The sequence below is a fragment of the Girardinichthys multiradiatus genome, chromosome 11 (genome assembly GCF_021462225.1).
Source record: "Girardinichthys multiradiatus isolate DD_20200921_A chromosome 11, DD_fGirMul_XY1, whole genome shotgun sequence".
Lineage (NCBI taxonomy): Eukaryota > Metazoa > Chordata > Actinopteri > Cyprinodontiformes > Goodeidae > Girardinichthys > Girardinichthys multiradiatus.
Genome location: NC_061804.1, coordinates 31802988 through 31822786, shown reverse-complemented (window position 1 = coordinate 31822786; position 19799 = coordinate 31802988). Strand labels below are relative to the sequence as shown.

At 38.8% G+C, this 19799-nt stretch overlaps 1 protein-coding gene across 2 annotated transcripts; it reads right to left on the bottom strand.

Annotated features, from left to right (window-relative positions):
• Window positions 1–1627: 1627 nt before the first annotated feature.
• On the bottom strand, window positions 1628–19386 carry LOC124876914 (vascular endothelial zinc finger 1-like). 2 transcript variants are annotated; one of them, XM_047379969.1, is made up of 5 exons: window positions 19263–19386; window positions 10923–11674; window positions 5718–5787; window positions 5466–5628; window positions 1628–4062 (listed from the first exon to the last, which is right to left on the bottom strand). In XM_047379969.1, the coding sequence occupies exons 1-5, from the start codon at window positions 19293–19295 to the stop codon at window positions 3695–3697; spliced, it is 1386 nt and encodes a 461-aa protein (XP_047235925.1). In that variant the 5' UTR covers window positions 19296–19386; the 3' UTR covers window positions 1628–3694. The 2 variants fall into 2 exon arrangements, with proteins under 2 accessions (XP_047235925.1, XP_047235926.1); XM_047379970.1 differs by having other exon boundaries at window positions 1628–4059.
• Between the last annotated feature and the right edge of the window lie 413 nt (window positions 19387–19799).

Genomic DNA, 19799 nt, shown 5'->3' with positions numbered 1-19799 from the left:
TGTGAGCAGTTACTAAATGTTGCATGGATTACACGGAAATATCTCACCTTATTTTGACACCTTGGGCAAGACACTTCATCCGCCTTGCCTACTGATAGTAGTCAGAGGGTTCGTTGTCGCCAATTGTATGGCAGCCTCACTTCCGTCAGTCTGCCCCAGGGCAGCTGTGGCTACAATGTAGCTTACCACTGTCAGTGTGTTAATGGGTGGATGACTGGAGTGTAAAGCGCTTTCCGGTCTCTGGGGACTTGATAAAGCGCTATGCAAGTGCAGACCATTTATTAAGGTGCAACATGCTAATCCCCATTGATGATAACTAAAGGCACTTTCAAATGGTCTGGTTCAAACTGTTTGAGAGTGATAAAAAAAAAAAGCTTTCACAATAGTTTCCAATGTAATGGTTAACAGTTGTCATTAAAATCCTCCACAGGGAGGGTAAGCCACACAAGGCTACTTCTAAAGAAGTTGGCTGTTCGCAGAGAGCTGGATCAAGCATAGTGATGGAACGTTTAGTGGAAGGACAACATATGGCAGTCTTGAGAACATTTTGAAGCAAAGCCAGGTTTAGGAAGAGATATAAAAGGCATAGACTGCGGCTGGAGTCGTTGCTTCTAGAGCCACGGTACAATGATGTGTCCAGGAGATGTGGTACAACTGTTACATACCTTGATGTTAGGGTTCTCCTGAACCAGTGACATCAGAAGGGTCTTACCTGGGCCTAAGGCAAAAAAGGACTGGACAGTTGATGAGCTATCCAAAATCCTCTTCTCAGGAGAAAGAAATTGTTCAATTCCATTTGGAAATCCAAAGTCCCAGAGTCTGAAGGACTACATTTAGTGATTATTTAGGAAGCCATGCTAACTGCTGCTGCTGAGCCACTGTGTTTTATCAAATCCAAGGTCAGCTCAGCAGTCTGCCAGGAAGTCTTAAAACACTTCATACTTCCTAGCAACACCCGGTGTAATGATCATGGTATCACTTGGCCTACAAACTCACCTGCCATGCTGCACTGATGCATTAATTCATGGAAATGGGGCCTTGACTAAGTATCAACTTGCACATACTATACACTACCTAAAGTATGTTTCAGCAGGCTGACATTTGCATATAAAAATCCTCTTTTGGCCTTAAGTTCTATACACATTTTTGGAGACACTGCATTTTGGGTTGACATTAGCTGTAAGCCATAATCATCAAAATTAACCAAAATAAACACTTGAAATGTATCCCTCTGTGTGAGGCAAATACAGGATACACAAGTTTACACTTATTGAAATAAACTGGAAATTAGAGATTTAAACCTCTGAGCAAAAGCACCTGTGAATGACTCATGATTAACCCCTGAAAGTCACTCGCTTAATATCATCTTAACAGTGATGCACAGTAAAAACTGAATCATTCTGTGGGAATACATTTAGTGATACTGACTGGGAAACAGTCACAAAAGCATATATGAATGTGGAAAAATACAGAAAATATATGTTTAAAGCCAATTCCAGAGCTCTGAGGTTCCCAGACTGAGGTTTTACACTTCGAGAACAATTTAAGTACTTGGTACCAACAATTCACCTCAACATGTCAGCTATTGTAGCACTGCCTTTCCAGTAAACAGTACGTCATACATGAGCACATTTGATAGTTTTCTTTTATTTAGACAACCCAAATAAAAGGCACATAACATTGCGCATGTTTAAGTAATAATTTGACAAACGTACATTTAAAAAAATGTAGGAATGTTTGATCTTTCTGCTAATCAGAAAGCCTAGCCTCTCATATATACAAAATTATCAATGTTAATGTTCTAATACAAAAGATTTATAAAAAAGGTTCTTATCTTTCACATCTATTGTAACTACCATATCCTTGAAACTAAAAGTTTTGTACAAAGATATACATTCAACTGCTTTTCACAAGGTTTCTGGTGTTTCCAATTAACTTTTTTTTTTTCCTCTTCAAAATAAATGAGATGTTCAATTTCACAAGAATAATTCAGATCATCACATTATAACTGTTTCAAATTTGGCAAACAGGCTATTATAGTGTATCTACGTAAATGCATAATAAAAAAAAACTACACTAATATTTTGTAAAAAAAAAACAAAAACTTGGAAAAAAAGACATACATGCATATTGCATTTCTCTGTATAAACTGAATCAACTCAAAGAGCTGCAACACTGCTGAGATAACATGGCATTTGTAAAAAAAAAAAAAAAAAGAAAGAAAAACAGTTCATGTCCAACAGCTACAGAGTTCGTGGTTTTCTTTGTAAATCAGTTCTGTATCACCCAGTTCTTAGCCACATACCTGTGCAAACAGAGACTGAACTAGCTCGAGTTTGTAAAAGATGTACAGCATTTATGTCATTGTACAGTAAATGATCGATTCACATGGACGGCTGTTTAAAGCGTGTACTTCTGGACTTCCTGCTTAGTGTAATTTTGCCAAGTGGTAACACTGCAATACCAAATGTTTTAGGGAGTCCAAATACGAGCTTGGGAAATGCCTAAGACCCAGTTCCGTGATTTCTTTTATTTTTCCTGTGTGTTTCCTGAGTGATCGCTTCTTAGTTTAACCTCAGGGCTGTAACAGAGTAATGATAAATAATTATAAGAATAAAACAGTGTAACAAAGAGTCCGCTAAAACTGTCAGCCACCTTTACGATGACAATAGCAACCTGAAAAGCCTCACTACAAGTCCTGGATTTACATACTTGCCACCAGAGGGCCCTCAAGTGCAGGCTGGCTGACCAAAACACTCAAGACTCTGATCTTTGATAATACTGCTGTTCACCTGCATGTAGGATATGCCTTCAGTGCAAGACTCATTCCATTCTGACTTCATAGAAGAAAAATTAACACAAAAAAAAAAAAAAAAAAAATCCTTTGCTTTCATATAAATAGAAAAACAAAGTAAGGATTTCAATGAACAGTGTTCAGATGTCCACAAAAGACGAAAGCAAAAAAAATTTAAATGCCAACGTGAAAAATACATTACTATGTCAACTGTACAAGTTAGTCACCGTACCTCAAGAGCATACTTACTATCTGAGAAGAGAAAGAAATGCTATAACATTGTGAAAAAATAGTCTTCCATGCAAGTGGAAGCAGCTGTCCCTTTTACTAGACTCATTTCCTATAACATTAAATAGTGATTAGCAGGCTATAGTTAAAAAAAAAAAAAAAAAAAAAAACTACATACAAAGTAACGCCCAGAGGCTTCGGTAGAGAGCTTGTAAAACATCAGAAACAGCAATTCATAGTTATTGCTTCAGTCCATTTCACACCTCCCTTACAAAAGCACATATGTATTCTCATATAGGGGTCCTCAAGCAGACTTGAGGAACCCTCTCCTGTTTGTCATGATACAAATCACAGTTTCATCATTCTAACGGCCTACACTAAGTCTTACGGCTGTCTTGATTTCAAGATAAATCCTACTCGAATTCTACTGAACTGTTCTGCATCACGAGCCAGTCACTAAACATTAGTTGGGACACAGTTAGGACTTGGGGGGGCTCCTACTGACCTTACAGCTCAAAGGACTGTCGCACTTCAAAGCTGGATGAAGTGGACATGGTTTGGGAAGGGGGTGGGGGGAGCTGTTAAAGTGAGGACTGGAGTCTCTTTTCACTTCATTTTCCCTTTCTTTCTGGCCAGTTAGATATTGACGTTTATCTTTTCTTTATTTACGTTTTACCAAGGAGGGGATGAAGGCAAGACTTGGGACAGAAAAGACATGCTATCGACTGGCCTCATTGCGATGTTCAGCGGGCCGGTTATATTCATAGGCATGGGGGTCGTTATTGCGACGGGGTGGGCGATATTCATGGGTGCCGAGGTGGGGATGTTCACAGAGGCGATGTTGACGGGCCCGGTGATGGTGACCGGGTGCTGAAGGCTGACAGGAGATGTGATGTTGACCGTGTTTGTGCTAATGTTCATTTGTGCGGCTATGGTGACAGGGTTGTTGTTGTTGGGGTTGCCCCGGTTCATTGCCGAGGTGATGGGGGCAGAGGCGGTCACGGGTGTAGCTGAGGCAGAGTTGCAGACTTCATTACCTTCTGAAAAAAAGAGAATGTTTATTTTGTGCTCAGCAACAACAGCAGCAATGTCTTAAAGTATTTTCACCTTACAACCACAATCTTCAGAGCAGTTTATATAGATTTCATGTCATAGCCCAACAAAAAAATTGTGGATGATTGTGAAGTGGAAGGAAAATGATACATGGTTTCCAAAGAATTTACTAATTAAAGTCTTAATAGTGTGGCATGCATTTGTAGTCAAGCCCACTGATCCTCTGGAAAAAACAAGATCAGTGCAACTAATTGCCTTTAGAAGTCAACTCATTTTTAAATAGTCTAGCTATGTGTAACTTAATCCGAATATGCATAAAGCTGTTCTCTGAAGGCCTCAGCGGTTTGCTAGAGAACATTAATGAACAAATAGCATAATGAAGACCAAGCATCACAGCGGACTGATAAGAGATAAAGTTGTGAAACAGTTTAAAGCCAGGCCAAGTTATAAAACATCCTAGGCTTTGAACGCCTTACCGAGCACTGTTCAATCCATTAGATTAAATCAAGAGACCTTTTTGGTCTACAAGCAAAAAACTGCGTGATGATCATCCCCGCCATAAAACACAGTGGTGAAATGGTACAAGCAGAGCCACAATGGAGTAGAACAAAGCATTTTCATGTGTTACAATGACCTAATCAAAGTCCAGAGCGAGTTCAGTTTAGAATGTGTGGCTCCATTCATTGTGAAGCCTAAGCTATTTCGCAAATAATTGGCAAAATTATTTCGTTTATAGGTATGCAAAGGTAGAGACATACCCAAAAGGTCTGGCAGCTGTATTTAAAACTGAAGTGTTTAAAGAATTGACTCAGAGGGGCTAAATATCACAATGTTTTGTGAATAGAGTTTGTAAACAAAAAAAACAAACAAAAAAAGTCAAAAATCATGCATCATTTTCCTTTTACTGCATAATTATGGGCTATTTACATTTGTCTATCATAGAAAACCCTCAAAACATAAAACATACATGAAGGTTTGTAGATGTAGCATGATAAAATGTGAAAACGTTCAAGGGGTGTGAATCTTTTTATTAAGACATGATAAGACTAAAGTGTTTTTTTGAAGTAAAAACACTCAGTCTGAAATCACTCTTAAAACATTTACATCAAGAGGTTTTCATTCTGGTCAAAGGTAACCAGGTCTAGCATCAATTATCTCGAAATGTAAATTTGTTCAAGAACTGCAGGACAATCTCAGTTCAGATGAGTCTGTAGTTCAGCAGACCCAATACCAAATTAGCATACAGATTAATACCTACAGTAATATGCTGTGAATAAGATCATTTAGAATAAGAGACGTAAGAGATCACAATATTTACAAACCGACAAAACGTTCAGCTATTTTTATTGGATATACACATAGAAAGGTGTGTGTGATAAGTGTGACAAACCTTTGTTACAGGAGTTAAAGTTGGTCTGTCCGTGAGTCTTCAAATGACTGGTGATGTAGGCTGCACTGAGCATCTTCCCACAGATGCTACAGGTGACCTTGCCCTCATGTCGGATCATGTGGGAGCGGAGTCTGTCTTTGGTGGCGAAAGCAGAGGTGCAGGCCTGCAAATGGACAGCAGTCACAGGACGAGTGTGAGTGGGATGCAACAAATAAAGAGAAAAATCTGGAAACCCACGGTGAGGGCTCTTACCGTTACTTGACATTTAAATGGTCGTTCTGAGGAGTGCACATGCTTCACATGGCAGCTCAAGTGGTCTGGCCTAAATAAAGAGACAATATAAATAAACATTTAATTTGTGAACACCGATGCAGGGAACGCCATGTGTTTTTGATGAGTCACTGGCAGCAGGCTGTTTTTAGCTCCATGTTTTGGTTCAAACGGTCTTTCTTCCCAAAACCTCAACCAAAAAGAGGATGTGACATTTGTTCATTCATGAACCCTTGTTTTACGGAGCATGATGGCATAAATGACAACATCAAAATCTGAAACACTATGAAGTTTTCAAAACAGGCCGTGAAACCATCAACTGCAGGGGAGACTGTTACTTTAAATTTAAAAGCAGCAGCTACATGCCCACGTGTGGTATCGACTTTGAATTAAAGCCATTAATATTTGGACCATGAACCACGTCAGATAAACACCACAAAAAGCTTGAGAGTCGAACCCCCAACATGAGCAGAAGTGTACGGATGTGCTCCGTTTGTTTCAATAATGAGGAGATGGGCACAAAATCCCCAAAATTCAAGTCAATGGCATTTAATTCTCTGTGATCGATGGTGCGTGAATCAGTTTGACCTACTTTTGAACATGCACCACAATGCTATGGCCTTCTTTTCTTTTCTTCCCCCGATTTCCACTCAACGCTTTTAATTAAGCTGAAATTTGGGTAATTTCAACATTTATTTCCCATGATAGGTGGCATACGTACAAAAATGTGACAATATTGGTTTGCAGAAAACTCATTAGTTCTCCTTTCCACTGGGAGTTATTCCCATTGTTTTATCAAGCAGGTTTGATCATATGCTCGTAAATAAGTAACAAACGGGTGAATTTCTGGCACTAAAATACCTAAAACGCACAAAAAAATTATATGATTAAAAATATATTTACAACTAAATGTTTGTCAAAAAATGATGATTTTTTTTTATTATTAAATAAATATACCTTAACAATAAAGCTGTCTGGCACATGTTTTGTCTTAATCTACCTAAAATGTGAAAAGTTCACCAAAATAAAATGATTTGCACTTAACCTTTATATTTATTTATAGCACAACTCAAGCGTTCACAAATTCTCCCTGGCACTGATGTTTAGTTTTGGTGAAGCTGTGAGCTGAACCGTGTTTAGTAGAACCGTACGTAAGGGCTGCTGCTGCTGGTTTGGCAGCCGCTGCCAGACCGGAAAGCTTCACGCTGCTGGAATGTTCCTTAATACAAATTAAGAGTCAAGTAGAAACTTCTCCGGGGTGCCAGAAACCGGATTCAAGCTTTTTCCCCCTCCCCTCTCTCCTTTTTCTCGTCGTCCCATTGACAGGGAGAGCATGCCTCCAGACACTGCATGCTTACATTTCAGCCTGAGTGGCAGTGACTCAGTGGCCTGCTATTCAGTCTCCATTCTCACTTTCCAGTATGCTGATGAGCCCCTAGCCCATGTCACCGTGTTGGAGCCATGCCTGAAACTGCCATACACAGCCCAGCGCTAATGTTAACAACTTGGCCGAGGTGCACTGCCGATGTTGTTGTCGAAATCATGTTGCAACATTACCAATACTCCCTGCTCAAATCAATACTGAATTATAAACTCAGTTCAACTAGTTCTAAATCTGAGGTTGTGCTGAGGCCATCTAAAGCAAAATGTTCATTTACTACATATTAAATGTGTTGACCTTAACATTACGCATGGTTCAGTGAATTCCCAGGGGAAGGAGTCTGTGACAAGCTGGCGGGAACTCCAAAGTGACAAGTGACGCCTCCCCCTCTCCTTATACTCCACTAGTGCTCTCCCCAAGTGCATCTGTTTTAACATGTGGTCGAAACAGTGTGGCGGGCATTATAGGTACTGAACTGATCTCATTATCGCAGCAAGAAGAATTAAAAACCAAATCAATATAAACCTATATTAAAAAAAAAGGAACATAATCATCCTGTTGAATAAAATAAAGTGAAATAATCAGAGTTCCGGCTTAACCTTAAAAATGTAATAAGATGTTGCTAGTGGTTACCAAACCAGCACTGGGATTGCAGTAGTCCCATGGCTAAACCATAAAACATGTAACATTTACCAACTGCATAAACGGTTTAAATAATCTCAGATTACATATATGTTCTCCATTAAACCTTGAAGATAAATATTAAAAGCAAAGTACAAAGCCAGGACAAAACATTCAGTTCCTGTCTAAAACGCCTTGTTTTGCACAAAAATTAAACCAAAAGCCATTTTGGGCGAACAGGACATAACCCAAAAAGACTACTTTTGTGAACTTAATTATAATAACATTACTTTTTAAAAATACATTCAGTCAAGCTGAGATTTTTCTCTAAGGACCAGGAATGCAACCACCAGAGGGTGAGATTACTTTAGTCTTCCGTCCCATAACAACAAATTCAATTTCAGACTTCCTTTTTACATTAGCCTTGTTATTTGTTGTTGATTAAAAGCATGAGTAAACTAATACGACTTGTATTTCTTTTTTCCTCACTAAGCTCATTTTCTTCCGAGTTTGGCAGCAAATTGTCTTTCATGCAACCACCTTAAATTCGGACAACTTTAAATCATTTTTCACTGTCAAACTTGAATATACCGGAAGAACAAGTGGGAGGAAAGAGTTGTCTGACTAAACGAAATTCAGCAAAGTTTGTGACTGATCTAGACTGACGCACTTAAACATTTAAGTCATCTAGGAGTAGGAATAATCTGGAAAAAATTAATTTAAAAAAAGGCATAAAAGAAATCCAAGACACGTGGATGTTGTAATTAGTAGTGCACATGAGCACGAACTAACAGCTGGTAAATCAGAATGAAGGGGTAGAAAGCTTCAGGTTTCTATTACTGATGTTAAAACACCAACATGGTGCCAGGAGTAACTGGAAATTTTAACACCAGCGTCGACAGACTCACAACAAACCAGTGGCTTGCCTCAACAACCGCAGAATATCCAACTGGCCTTCTCTGGAGTACACATGTGGGATGCACAGGGCTGTTTAAAGCTAGCCAAGATAATCACAATGAACAAAAGTTAAATACGTTAAATACTTACCAACTGGCTGACATTTAACTTATTAAAGCCACCTATAGATAAACTATTCTTGATTTGTTGCCATTTTATTTTAAGATCTCACAGTCTGATATTATTTTTTTTCTGATCAGGTAACGTACCATTTATTTTGTATATAGTAGTGTGTGTGTATTTAGCTTTTACTGAATGCACCCAATAGGAGAGGTCCTCCTACTTTCATTGTTCATTTAATAAAGTCATTCGTGAATTCATTCATTCATTAACGTATCGTTTATGGTGAATGATTTCTTATAAGAATTTGGATTTATGATGACAACGATCATTTTCAATGAATGACAACCAAACCACAAAAACTGACAGAACTGCTAGGATTGTTACTTTTACCGTTTTCTCCACTGCTGGTTATTAACTGATATTAATACATTTAAAGATATGACTACAGGCAGTTACTGTGTACAGTTTAGTGGTAAGAGTCACTTCTTTAGATACCTGGTGTGCTGAGGAAGCCTATTTAAAAATGGGTATGTACTGACAACAACACTCTCCAGTGCGGTAACTGTTACTAAGTGAAGATGACTCAGCTTTTTTTTCTTTTTAAAATCAGTGAGGTCAGAGGATGCACAGCTGTTAAGCCTCCGTATATGGGTCAGTTTCTTTTCTGGAAACTTCTAAGTCCTCGGTGCAGCTGTCCTGGGTTCGAATCCCGACCCCGGAGACCTATGCCGCATGTCTTCCCCCTCTACCGCTTACTGTCTGCCTATTTTGGAAAAAGAAAAATAAAGGCCACTGGCACAGCAAAAAAAAAAAAACTAAACCAGAAAAGTACTCAGAGCGCAGAGCTCCCCCAAGGAAATAGGGTCAATGACGCATGTCAGCCTCTTTCTACACTGATGAGCTTTACTCATGTCAGCAGGGTGACGAACCATGTGGGAATTCCAAGTTGTCGCACTATGGTCCAGCCATGAAAAAGAATCCTTCAAAACAAAAAAATAAATAAAAAATCCTGGATCCAGATGGCGCTCTGCATCACCAGCAAAACATAATCATCTGTTCCTTGTCCTAATATGCAGCTTGTGTGAAAATTTCATCCAACTCTGTTCATAACTTTTTGAGATATTTTGCAAACAGACAGACTGACAGACACCGACAAAAACATAACCTCCTTGGTGGAGCTCCCAAATAAATATAACTTCCCTAATCATTATCCTGGCAAACTGTAGAGCTGTGCAACACCTTTTGCTCTTTCACCCTCTGGTCCCACTATAAAGAGGACAGGTAGATTATAAAAAGGTTCCTTATGATTAGAGGAATCAGCTGGCCACAATTTAATGCGTCCGACAGGAAATTAGAGCTTTTTCCTCAAATATTACGTTAAAAACACATTCTAATTGATGTTGTGGAAAAAAGTAAGCTACAGTTATGCCTTAAATTATACTGTCAAAAATTATTTGCACTCTCCTCAATAATCAATGGAAAAACCTTTGACATTTTTGCATGCTTTCACTGGTATTTTTACGATTTCTCTTTGGTGATAAGCTCCAAACTCTTTGAGGCTGGAAGGCCTCCTTTCTATCACCCTAATCTTTAGCCCTTCCACAGATTCTGTGTCAGATTCATGGCGGTCAACGGGAACATGACTTCCAGAAAGAACTAACGTGTAAATAAAATCAAGATTACTTTAAACCTAAATCTGCCAGGGGTATGAAGAATTTTGGACTAAACTGTACAAATTATTTTCTAGAAAAGAAAATGAGATTTTACTGTATCAGTGGAGTTTCTACGACCCAGAGCGAGGCAGCTCTATAAAACTGGTCTTGCTTTAGAGAAAATCATCGTTTCATTTTAGAAAAATACATTTTGGCAAGAGTTGATTTTTTAAATGTATGCAGTGAATAGAATAATATTTATTTGAATGTTACTTATTAATATTACAAATCAACTAAAATCGGACTAGGCTGATCAGAACTTTACAAAATCAAAAATCGGATCTCTGTTACCAAATTTCGGTGCACCTCTGATATTATGAATTTATTAGGGGTTAACATATTATGCTAAAGAAAAAGTTAGGGATCAACTCTATATAGTAAAGTTGAACAGAATAAATTTAAAGTCCCTCTAATTTTATCATTTGAGGGACTGAAAACATAAGTGATTCTTACCTGGAAAAGCCTTTTCCACAAACAGAACACACGTAGGGCTTGTGGACCCCGCCGTCATGAGAGCGAACATGGTAGGTCATACGATCCTTCCTTTTAAAGCGTTGCTGGCAGATCGGACACTCGAACGGCTTCTCGTCTGAATGGGACAGCTTGTGGCGATTCAGGTGGTAGACGTCACGGAAGGCCTTGCCGCACATCTCGCAGCCGTGGTTTTTCTTGACAGGCTTGGCAGGTTTCTTGGGGACATTTTGCTGCTGCATGTTGCCCATCGCGGATGACGTCATGATACTCGCGCCCGACGAAACAGACGTGGTCGCCGTGGAGAGGATGCCCGCTACTGTAGAGATGTAGGAGGAGTGGCCGTTGTTCTCTCGCGGCATCGAGGCGATCATGGGTACCATGGTGGGGGCCGTTTGGGCCGTCTTCTTCGGACGCGACACCATCTTGATGCCGGTGTGGCTAGACTCATGGCGTCTCAAGTGGTAGCTGTCTCGGAAAGCCTTGTTACAGTAACCACAGACAAAAGGTGTCTTGCCTTTGTGTTCCTTCTTTATCACAGGCACCGGTGGCCGCTGACCTCCTCCACTGGCCACATTGTCCTTCAGGAGTTCAGCAGCACTGACAGGTGGTTTCTGGTCTATTTGGATAGGCAGGACAGGCTTCTGGTCAACTTGCTCTGCTCCAGCATTAAGAAGTGGCAGCAGGCTATTCTGGGCCACCTGGTGCTGGTGGTGGAGGGCTTCATTGGCCTGCTAAAGAAACAAGCACACATATTCTTCGGTGAAAATTTCAGACAGTCAGGGATAAACAATTCAAGAGGTGTTTTGTGTTGTTTGACACACAACAGCAGCGGGGTGTACCGCAATTTCAAAACATCCACCACTCATCGCAGTATGTGGGAAAAAAAGCAAGTTGTTGCTGACAGCTGTTTCACCATTGGAAGCTGTGGCTGAGGACTCATGAATCAACTTTGGCAACTCAATAAAAAGCATTAGAAATATTTAGCAGAATACTAAGTGGGTACTGGGTCTGTCATTAACGAGGCTGATGCAGCGCGCAACTGATGCAAAAACAATCCAAATATACTGGATGAAAAATGATCCCATCAAGACGGTGCTGATTCGTCATGTGACTGCAAAGCAAGCATACCAAATTAGAGGCATAGCAGAGTCCAGCTTAACTGCCAAGAAGGCTCATAGAGAGCAGGACATTAGCTCCACTGCAGGGCTCAGTTAAGAAAAAAAAAAAAAAAAAAGTTGCAAAAAAAAAAAAAAAGATTCAGTAAGGTATTAAACAGCTCAACACACACACCCAAATACAGGTCACCAACCTTGATAGAATGATAGAATAGATACTAACACATTTGTTTGCACTGTCTGTGGCCCAGTGCACCATATTTTCTGAGGTTCTGCAGGTGCAAGCCAGTGTGGATGACTGCCTCAACATAAAGGGGGGGGGGGGAGATAGCCGAGAACAATTAGCAGTAGCTAACGACACGGTGTGGGGTTGCAATTCAGTCATTTGGGTCATTATAATTCCTGACTCAGTGATAAAACATTGTATGTGTCTTGCCAAAGCTGAGACTAAAAATATTATTATGTGAGACAAACGGCTTTGACTGAAAAGGAATTGGTGTATTTTGTTTGGGCTTGTTTAGAACTGAAGCTAGATCAGCAATGACTTAACAGTTGTGCAATTCAGTCTATAAACTAAACCTGGCAGCCCCATATCTTGTTTTAAAAGATGAGATGTGGCAAAACAATACTTTATAGCCCTAAATGATGAAAGAATTTATAATCTCAATCACACTGCTGTTAGACCAAATTGAAGCATGAGTTTCATTATTAAAACTGGCAGCCAATTGCACTTAGTGAGTCAGGTGTTTGTTGTTTTAGATGTTGAAGTCTTGGAAATATAAAAAACAGCCACTCCTGAAGGCTATACTAAGAACAATTTAAAGCTGTTTTGAGAAACCTCTGTTAAGTATTACTAACATGATTAACAAAAAGTTCAACTTTGTAGCAAATACAACGGTGGCTAGTAAATAAAAACTGTTTATGTTTAGTCGAGACACGTTATTGAAGTCGATTTCAATCTAACGCAAAAAGGTCCTTTTAAAACCTCAATTGATTACCAATTCAGAAGCAATAAACAATACAGTATTCCAGAAAAACAAAAATATGACATGTGTTGTTTAAACGAAGAGCAATTAAGGAAAAGTGAAACCAAGACAGCAACTCAACCTATAACAGTGGGATTCATTTTAACAACTTTGATGCACTTATAATGTGTAATGCGTGACTTTGTCGCATTTAGCTATGGGCTGGTATACACTATAAACGTATACCAATGTTTTACAGATATATTTTTATAACACCTAATATTTGCTGTCGTATCTTTCCTGTGGACTGAGACTTTTTTATTTTTTTTTTATTTTATAGAATAGACCACGGAGAATAGAATAATTCAATGCTACCCCTCCCAACTTGCTGCTATTCACTGCCAGTTAGCTGACTAAGAAGGCTACTATACTTCCCCCCTACTTATAAAGACAAAATTGGCAGTTTGGAAATATTTCTAGTAGTGAAAAGCATGGACAGTTGGGTTCTGGGAACTAACAGAAGTGCCACCCATCGCTGTTTATAAAGGTTGGTTGTTCTAAAACTGCAGTTTGCAAGCAAACAGCGTTTCTGTTTAAACAGCAGACTGCACCACTGGCCTCCGGAGCAGGTAGCCCAACTAATTATACTACCGTTACTCTGTAAAGAGCAGATTGGCAATAACGGACTAAACACTTGGAACACACTGTTAAGGAAGCATTTATTGTTTATTTTGTTTTACGTCTTTGTATTGAAATCAAAATAATGAATTAGTTCATTATTAGTAATGAGTTAGTTTCTGTTTTAAATAAAATGAATTATATCTTGTTACATATTCTTTTACAGTGAAAACCTATACTGACCATAGCCTTGTTGGATGAAAACATACATATGAAACTGAGACGAAGATGATCATAAAAATAACCTTGAGAAAAAAGAAAAACAATGATTTAAAAAAAAAAAAGATAATAATAGGAGTAATCTGTTTTGAGGGACATGCTCATCCATTTTGTAGCCGTTTTTATCATTTAGAACTAATAGATTGGACCGAGCCAAACACCAGGCTGACTGGTACACAGCTTCAAGGGAAAGTTCAAACAAGGAAAAATGGGCTTTTTAAACTTGTATTGATGTTGTTAGGTCCTGTTTATATGACAACGATCCATTGAAAACTAGGATTTTTTCCACCTGCTTTTGTTAACACAACTACGTTTTAATTACAATCTCTGTTCGCACAACAGTACAGATGTGAAGGTGGTGCAATTCCTCCACACCACCAATAGGCGGTATGTTCTCTCAAACTTAACAACATGCTCGAACGAGGCAAACCAAGGGGCACTTTGTTGGAGAAACGTCGTTAGTCAGAATTGTCAGCAGCACGAATAAGAACTCTGCAACCTGCCATTATTGTTGTTAATATCTTCATCTTCAGCAGGTTTTAAAATGGTCAGCAGCTGCTATGTTAGACTCATTAATTGCTACTGATTTCAGGCATACTGCGGATGAGCCAGGGCTTTCCCGTAAGAAAGATTCCATCTATACAAAAACGGAGACTGGGACTTTTTTTTTTTTTTTTTCCCCAAACAATCAGCCTAGAACCTGGTGTCAAATTTTTTGAGAAAACCTGTGCTGCTGTTGTGGGAAACGCAACAAACCTTTTCTGTTTTCACCAGCAAACGTTGTCCTTTAAACAGTAGTTGTTAGAAATTACATTCCAAACCATCAATATGTTTTATATGCTTATTCACCCTTTAGGTGGAAAACTCCTACAGATAAAAATCACTTATCTTCTCTATGTTTAAGAGAACAATCTTTAAAATAAAACTAAATACTTATAAAAGTAAACAATTATGCAGAAGATGTATTACATACTTACTGCATTGTGCAGAAAGTCAAGGAAACCACTTTGTAAACCATCAGCAAGAGATGGCAAGTTAAAATACTTGACCTTTCCCTTTAAGGTTCAATCATCCATCCAAGAAGGCCAGGCAAGACAGGAGTGGCAAAAGAGGAGACGGGACAGAAAAAGAAAAATGAACCACACAATGTCCTCCTTATGTCATCTAGCCTATTGTGATAGACACAAATCTGAGCAGTGATGCACTTGGCCTCAGCGGGGGATCTTTGTATGCTCATCTTCATTGATTTGGCTCATCTATTCATGAGACAGAGACATTGTTTATCCACACAGCACTCTGCTGAACTAGCCGTCATTCCCTCATACGCACTGGGACCTGGGAACTCGTAGAGCATGCCACCACCCATTTGTCTGAGCACCTGCTTACACTTGCCACCTTCCAGGATTAGTCATCATCGTGCCAATGCAACCCCGTCCGCTGGCACACCGGGGCTGGGCTGGGCGGGTTGTGTGTGTGTGTGTGTGGGGGGTGGTGGTGGTGGTGGGGGGTGGGGTAATACCAGCCGGGAAACCTCTTTGTCAAGCTTGTGAGCAGCAGACGTGGCCGCTGCAAACAGGCTGGCCTCTACACAGAGGTGCAGGGCCTGTAAGCTGCTGTGCCTTCATGCAGCTCTGACCATTTTGACACAAATGTGCTCTGACAACTCGGGCTGCTCCCTCATAAATAACATCAAAATGGAGGGAGTGTCCTGATGGCTCTGTGGGCCACTGTAGACTTGAATTGAGCTCACGGTCTGATTATGCACCGCCTTTCCTCAATCTTTTGTGCCACACGCTACAGCTGCTTGGCCAATTGTTAAAATAAAACAAATACAAACCATAAGTTGTGGAGGAAAAAGAAAGAAATGAAAGGGAAGAAAAGTAAAAACGCTACATTATATGACTGCCCTTTAAAGTTTCTAGGACTGCAGTTTCAAACTTGTTTGGTAGGTTGTAAGTAAATTATTTTACCAAGTTTGTTATATGGTTTTTTTTCTAATCTGTGCTGTTAATTTGGAACTATTGTGCTGCTGTCTTGGCAAGGACTGCCTTGCAAAACAGATCCCGAATCTCATTGTGATTATTCCTGGTGAAATAAAATCTAAAATACAAAATCTCTTGTTATACATTTCAGAGTCAAATGTTCTTGGAAAAGAGCAATTTTTTATGTGGATGACCCTCTTTCAACATGCAAACCCAAATAAACTTTGGAGGAGCTTGAGGGTCTGTTTGCTGATGATGTAACTTGCAGCATGTGTTATAAGAGAGGTAGTATTTTTAGGGGATACTTGATATATTCACTTAGGGTTAGCACTGCATCATATAGCAGGGTGATATGAGCCATTCTTAGTTACCTCACTGTTTCATTTAACTCAAATATAGTGGAACTTCTCACAAGGCTGCAAAAACCACCGAAGTACAACTAAAGCTTTTAATACTAAGACTTTTAGGAACAAAATAAGTGCTATTCCAACATCTTTACATATGATCGAGAAAGGTGATGTGTGGAAAAATTGTGACAACTTAAAACAAAGTGTACTCCCATTTATTAATAGCATGTATACTATATACACCCCAGAATATTTTGGCTTTGATGTTATTCATTAAGAGAGCAATAAAAATTCTCAACTACAAAAATGCCTTTTCAAAAATTAGGAAACCATATTTAGACTTGTCAAGCAATAATCCTTTACATTACTGTAAACAGTGACATGTCTGAAGCATGGCCAATAGATCAAAACAGACCATGACAACAACGGTAGGCAAATTGACTTTTGACGTCAAGCAACATAATTCTTCATAACTTAATAGCTCTATAACAGACCTGTTGATATTTTTACTGTTCTTGGCTTACTGGAAAAGTATTTGTAGAAACTCAAAAAATAAAATGCTTAGAATAACTGTTGCCAAACCCACATGTAGTCGAAATAGTTTCAGAAATATATAGTTATCACATCTTTTGGGACTTAATTTTTTATGAAACATTTTGGTACGGTTTTTTCCTAAAAGCTTGGTGTGGTCCTCAGAGGAAGAAAAGAGAGTTTTTGGCACACACATCTGCATAAACTCAAAGCCAAACTATAATCATGACAAAAAAGCAAAAAGGTTAAAGCTTTTTTTTTTTTTTTTAAACACTTGCCAATATGCGGCAATGAAAATTACAGCTGAACATTTTCACACACACTGACATATATTTTAAAAGGTGTAGCAGGCACTACTTATTTACCGCACCTTCCACCAAACCAGAAACAAAAAACACGCTTCACTCTCAAATGCCAATTTTAGCCATCTTCACTAGCCTGAACAGGTACGAACCATCACTCCACATCAACTATTCTTCAGTGGTGTTGGAGCATTTTGTGGGAGGATGGAGGTGGGGGTTGCTAGGCTTAAGGTTTTGAAGAAGGATTTCATTGGCTGCAGCCCCTGAGTGCAGGAGGAGTCCTTAAAACACGTTTTTTATGGTTTTCAAACTTGCAGTTACAAGCTAGCATACAAATTAGCATTTCTACAAACCAAATTGATGCCTATTTTTTCCACATTTAATAATGACTGTTGTTAGAAAGTTAGTAGAGTTAGCAACGAAAACGTTATTGTAAGATAAAAGCAAGGAAATGCTCATGAATTTTAAAAATTAAAAGTGTAACAACATGCAATTAAAATCTACCCTGGAATATATGTATGTTTAATAGTTTTTACTGCCTAAAATTGAGATGACTGATCGCAAACTCTAAAGAACCGAAAACATTTCATTTCACAATTTTTTTTTAGATTCCACAAAATTTTGTCCATGATTTTAAAATGCAGAAAGTCTCTCTTAGATTGAAAGCTAGATACATACCATTTAAAAGTTTAGTTTAAGCTGTTTCAAACACAATTATTAGTTTGGAGAAAGAAAAAAAAAAACACTATTTTGCTAACAAGCCTATGTTAAACAGCTTAACTTTTGAGAACACACTATGAATATGCTTTACAAAATGACTACATTGTTCTGTACCAAACTATTGTCATTTTATTGAAATTATTTTCAGCTGGCAATATATAGTAATATTTATATAGTCATTTTCTTTCTATGCCACAGTTCTGCTGTTTAAATTAAAAGTGTAATTGCTTATTTACAGAGTAAAAACTGTGTTTATGAAATTCCTTATACAATAAAAAATTACTAAAAACATTTTAGACTTGGTGCAAGCTTAAGTACACTGAAAAAAAGACATTTGTAAAAAATATACAGTAAACAACAAAAAGCCACACAATGACCCATCATAAAGCATAACCCAACAACTCCAAATCCTAAATTTCTCGTGTTTTAATCTTAAGAAACCAATTTTTGCAACTCAAAGTAAAGTCACAAAATTCTTAACCCAACTTTATTCCAGTCAATATAAGAATTTTGTTTTCATACACACTGAACCGAGACAGACATTACTCAAGCAGCTCTACTTTCTGGGAGAAATTGACATTTTAAATAGCGATGATCCTCGCTAATTTCAAGCCTGCTTCTTCGTTACTGCTGTTAGCTAGTGCCGTGTGCATAGTTTGAATTCCTTTCCACAAAGCTCATCAGAATAAATAGCTAATTAATGAGCAAAAAACTAGGCACCGCTTATTATCAAATTATGTACCGTTCGTTTTTCCAAGCTCATTACTGCAGCCTCGCCCAGTTTTAGCTAAATTAGCTTGCGAGTGTAATAAAGGCAGCCTAAACATCGTTAGCCTCTCGGCTAGTTACTGCGAACCGGCTAAAGCAAGCGGAAAGTTGACCGCGGACTTGGGAATCACCGTTAGTAAATCTCAGTAGCGGCTAACCTACGACCTGCTAACATCACCCGCTTGAAAAGCGTACAAATATTCATTTCAATGAACATGATGCATTGAAAATGTTCGCCGACGCTTTATCTCATTATTCTACGGCGTCCGATCAAAGCCTTCAGTCAAAGGGGGAAAAAAAACAGGTCTGTCTCGATTGTAACGGTGCAGTGGCGTCTCCAGCTTTACTTCAAGTGATACCGCATGTTTTACTGGCTTCGACCAGCCAAACAAACTTACTAAAATTCACTTTCCCTTTCGAAGTATTTCGCATCCACAATCAAAAATAACACATAGGCCGATTTCTACACGCTGGAACTGGAGTGATTTGATTTTTTTTTGTTCTAGCGTCATTCCCAAGCCTCACAGCTGGAAGCCTGGATTCATAAACCATTGTTTTGCTTCGTTACTTGTTCTTCGTGCTACTCGTTGAAATATATAAAACGAACTTGCTGCTAAGCTAACGGGTGCGTAAAATGTTTACGGTTGTTTCGCAAACTCTCCCGGTTTCCCTCCCAAAAAGAGCCAACTTACTTGGAAGAGAAACGTACTCCAGCTCGGCTCCATTTCCACACTTACTGATTCTGTAGGAAAGCTAGTAGAAGCCTACAACAAAGCAACCAAACATGGCAGCTGAAACAACTTCCGCTAACCTCCAGGGCTGAACCACTTTTTGTACTATTTGGCGGGGAGTGTAAAATTAGATATTTCAGACATACTTCGTATTATTGTGTGTGTGACCGAGACTTTATAAGCGAACAAAGATTTTATAGCATCTGAAAATACAAGTTAGAAAGGCATTTCCAATAAAGTCCCTGAATCCAGCCTTGCTTTTTCAGAAGTAATCTTTAATAGTTGGATTCGAAACACCCCTCCGGATGGTTTTTCACTGATGCTTTGAGGAGCATTTGTTATATTAGATTGTCGCATGTGGTTGAGAATGGCCGAGTTAACATTTCATTATTTTGAATTAGAAAAAAGAAACTCCATAGCGAGATTTGGTTAGAGTCATAAACACATATTTACTCGATCCGACCCTTATTGCATGAATACACGTTTCAGTTTAAACAG

Coding starts and splice junctions, on each gene's coding strand:
- LOC124876914 (XM_047379969.1), bottom strand. CDS start 19,295: ATGGAGCCGAGCTGGAGTACGTTTCTCTTCCAA. Junction 11,675..19,262: donor GGAGTACGTTTCTCTTCCAA/GTAAGTTGGCTC, acceptor TTGTTTCTTTAG/CAGGCCAATGAAGCCCTCCA. Junction 5,629..5,717: donor CATTTAAATGTCAAGTAACG/GTAAGAGCCCTC, acceptor GTCCATTTGCAG/GCCTGCACCTCTGCTTTCGC.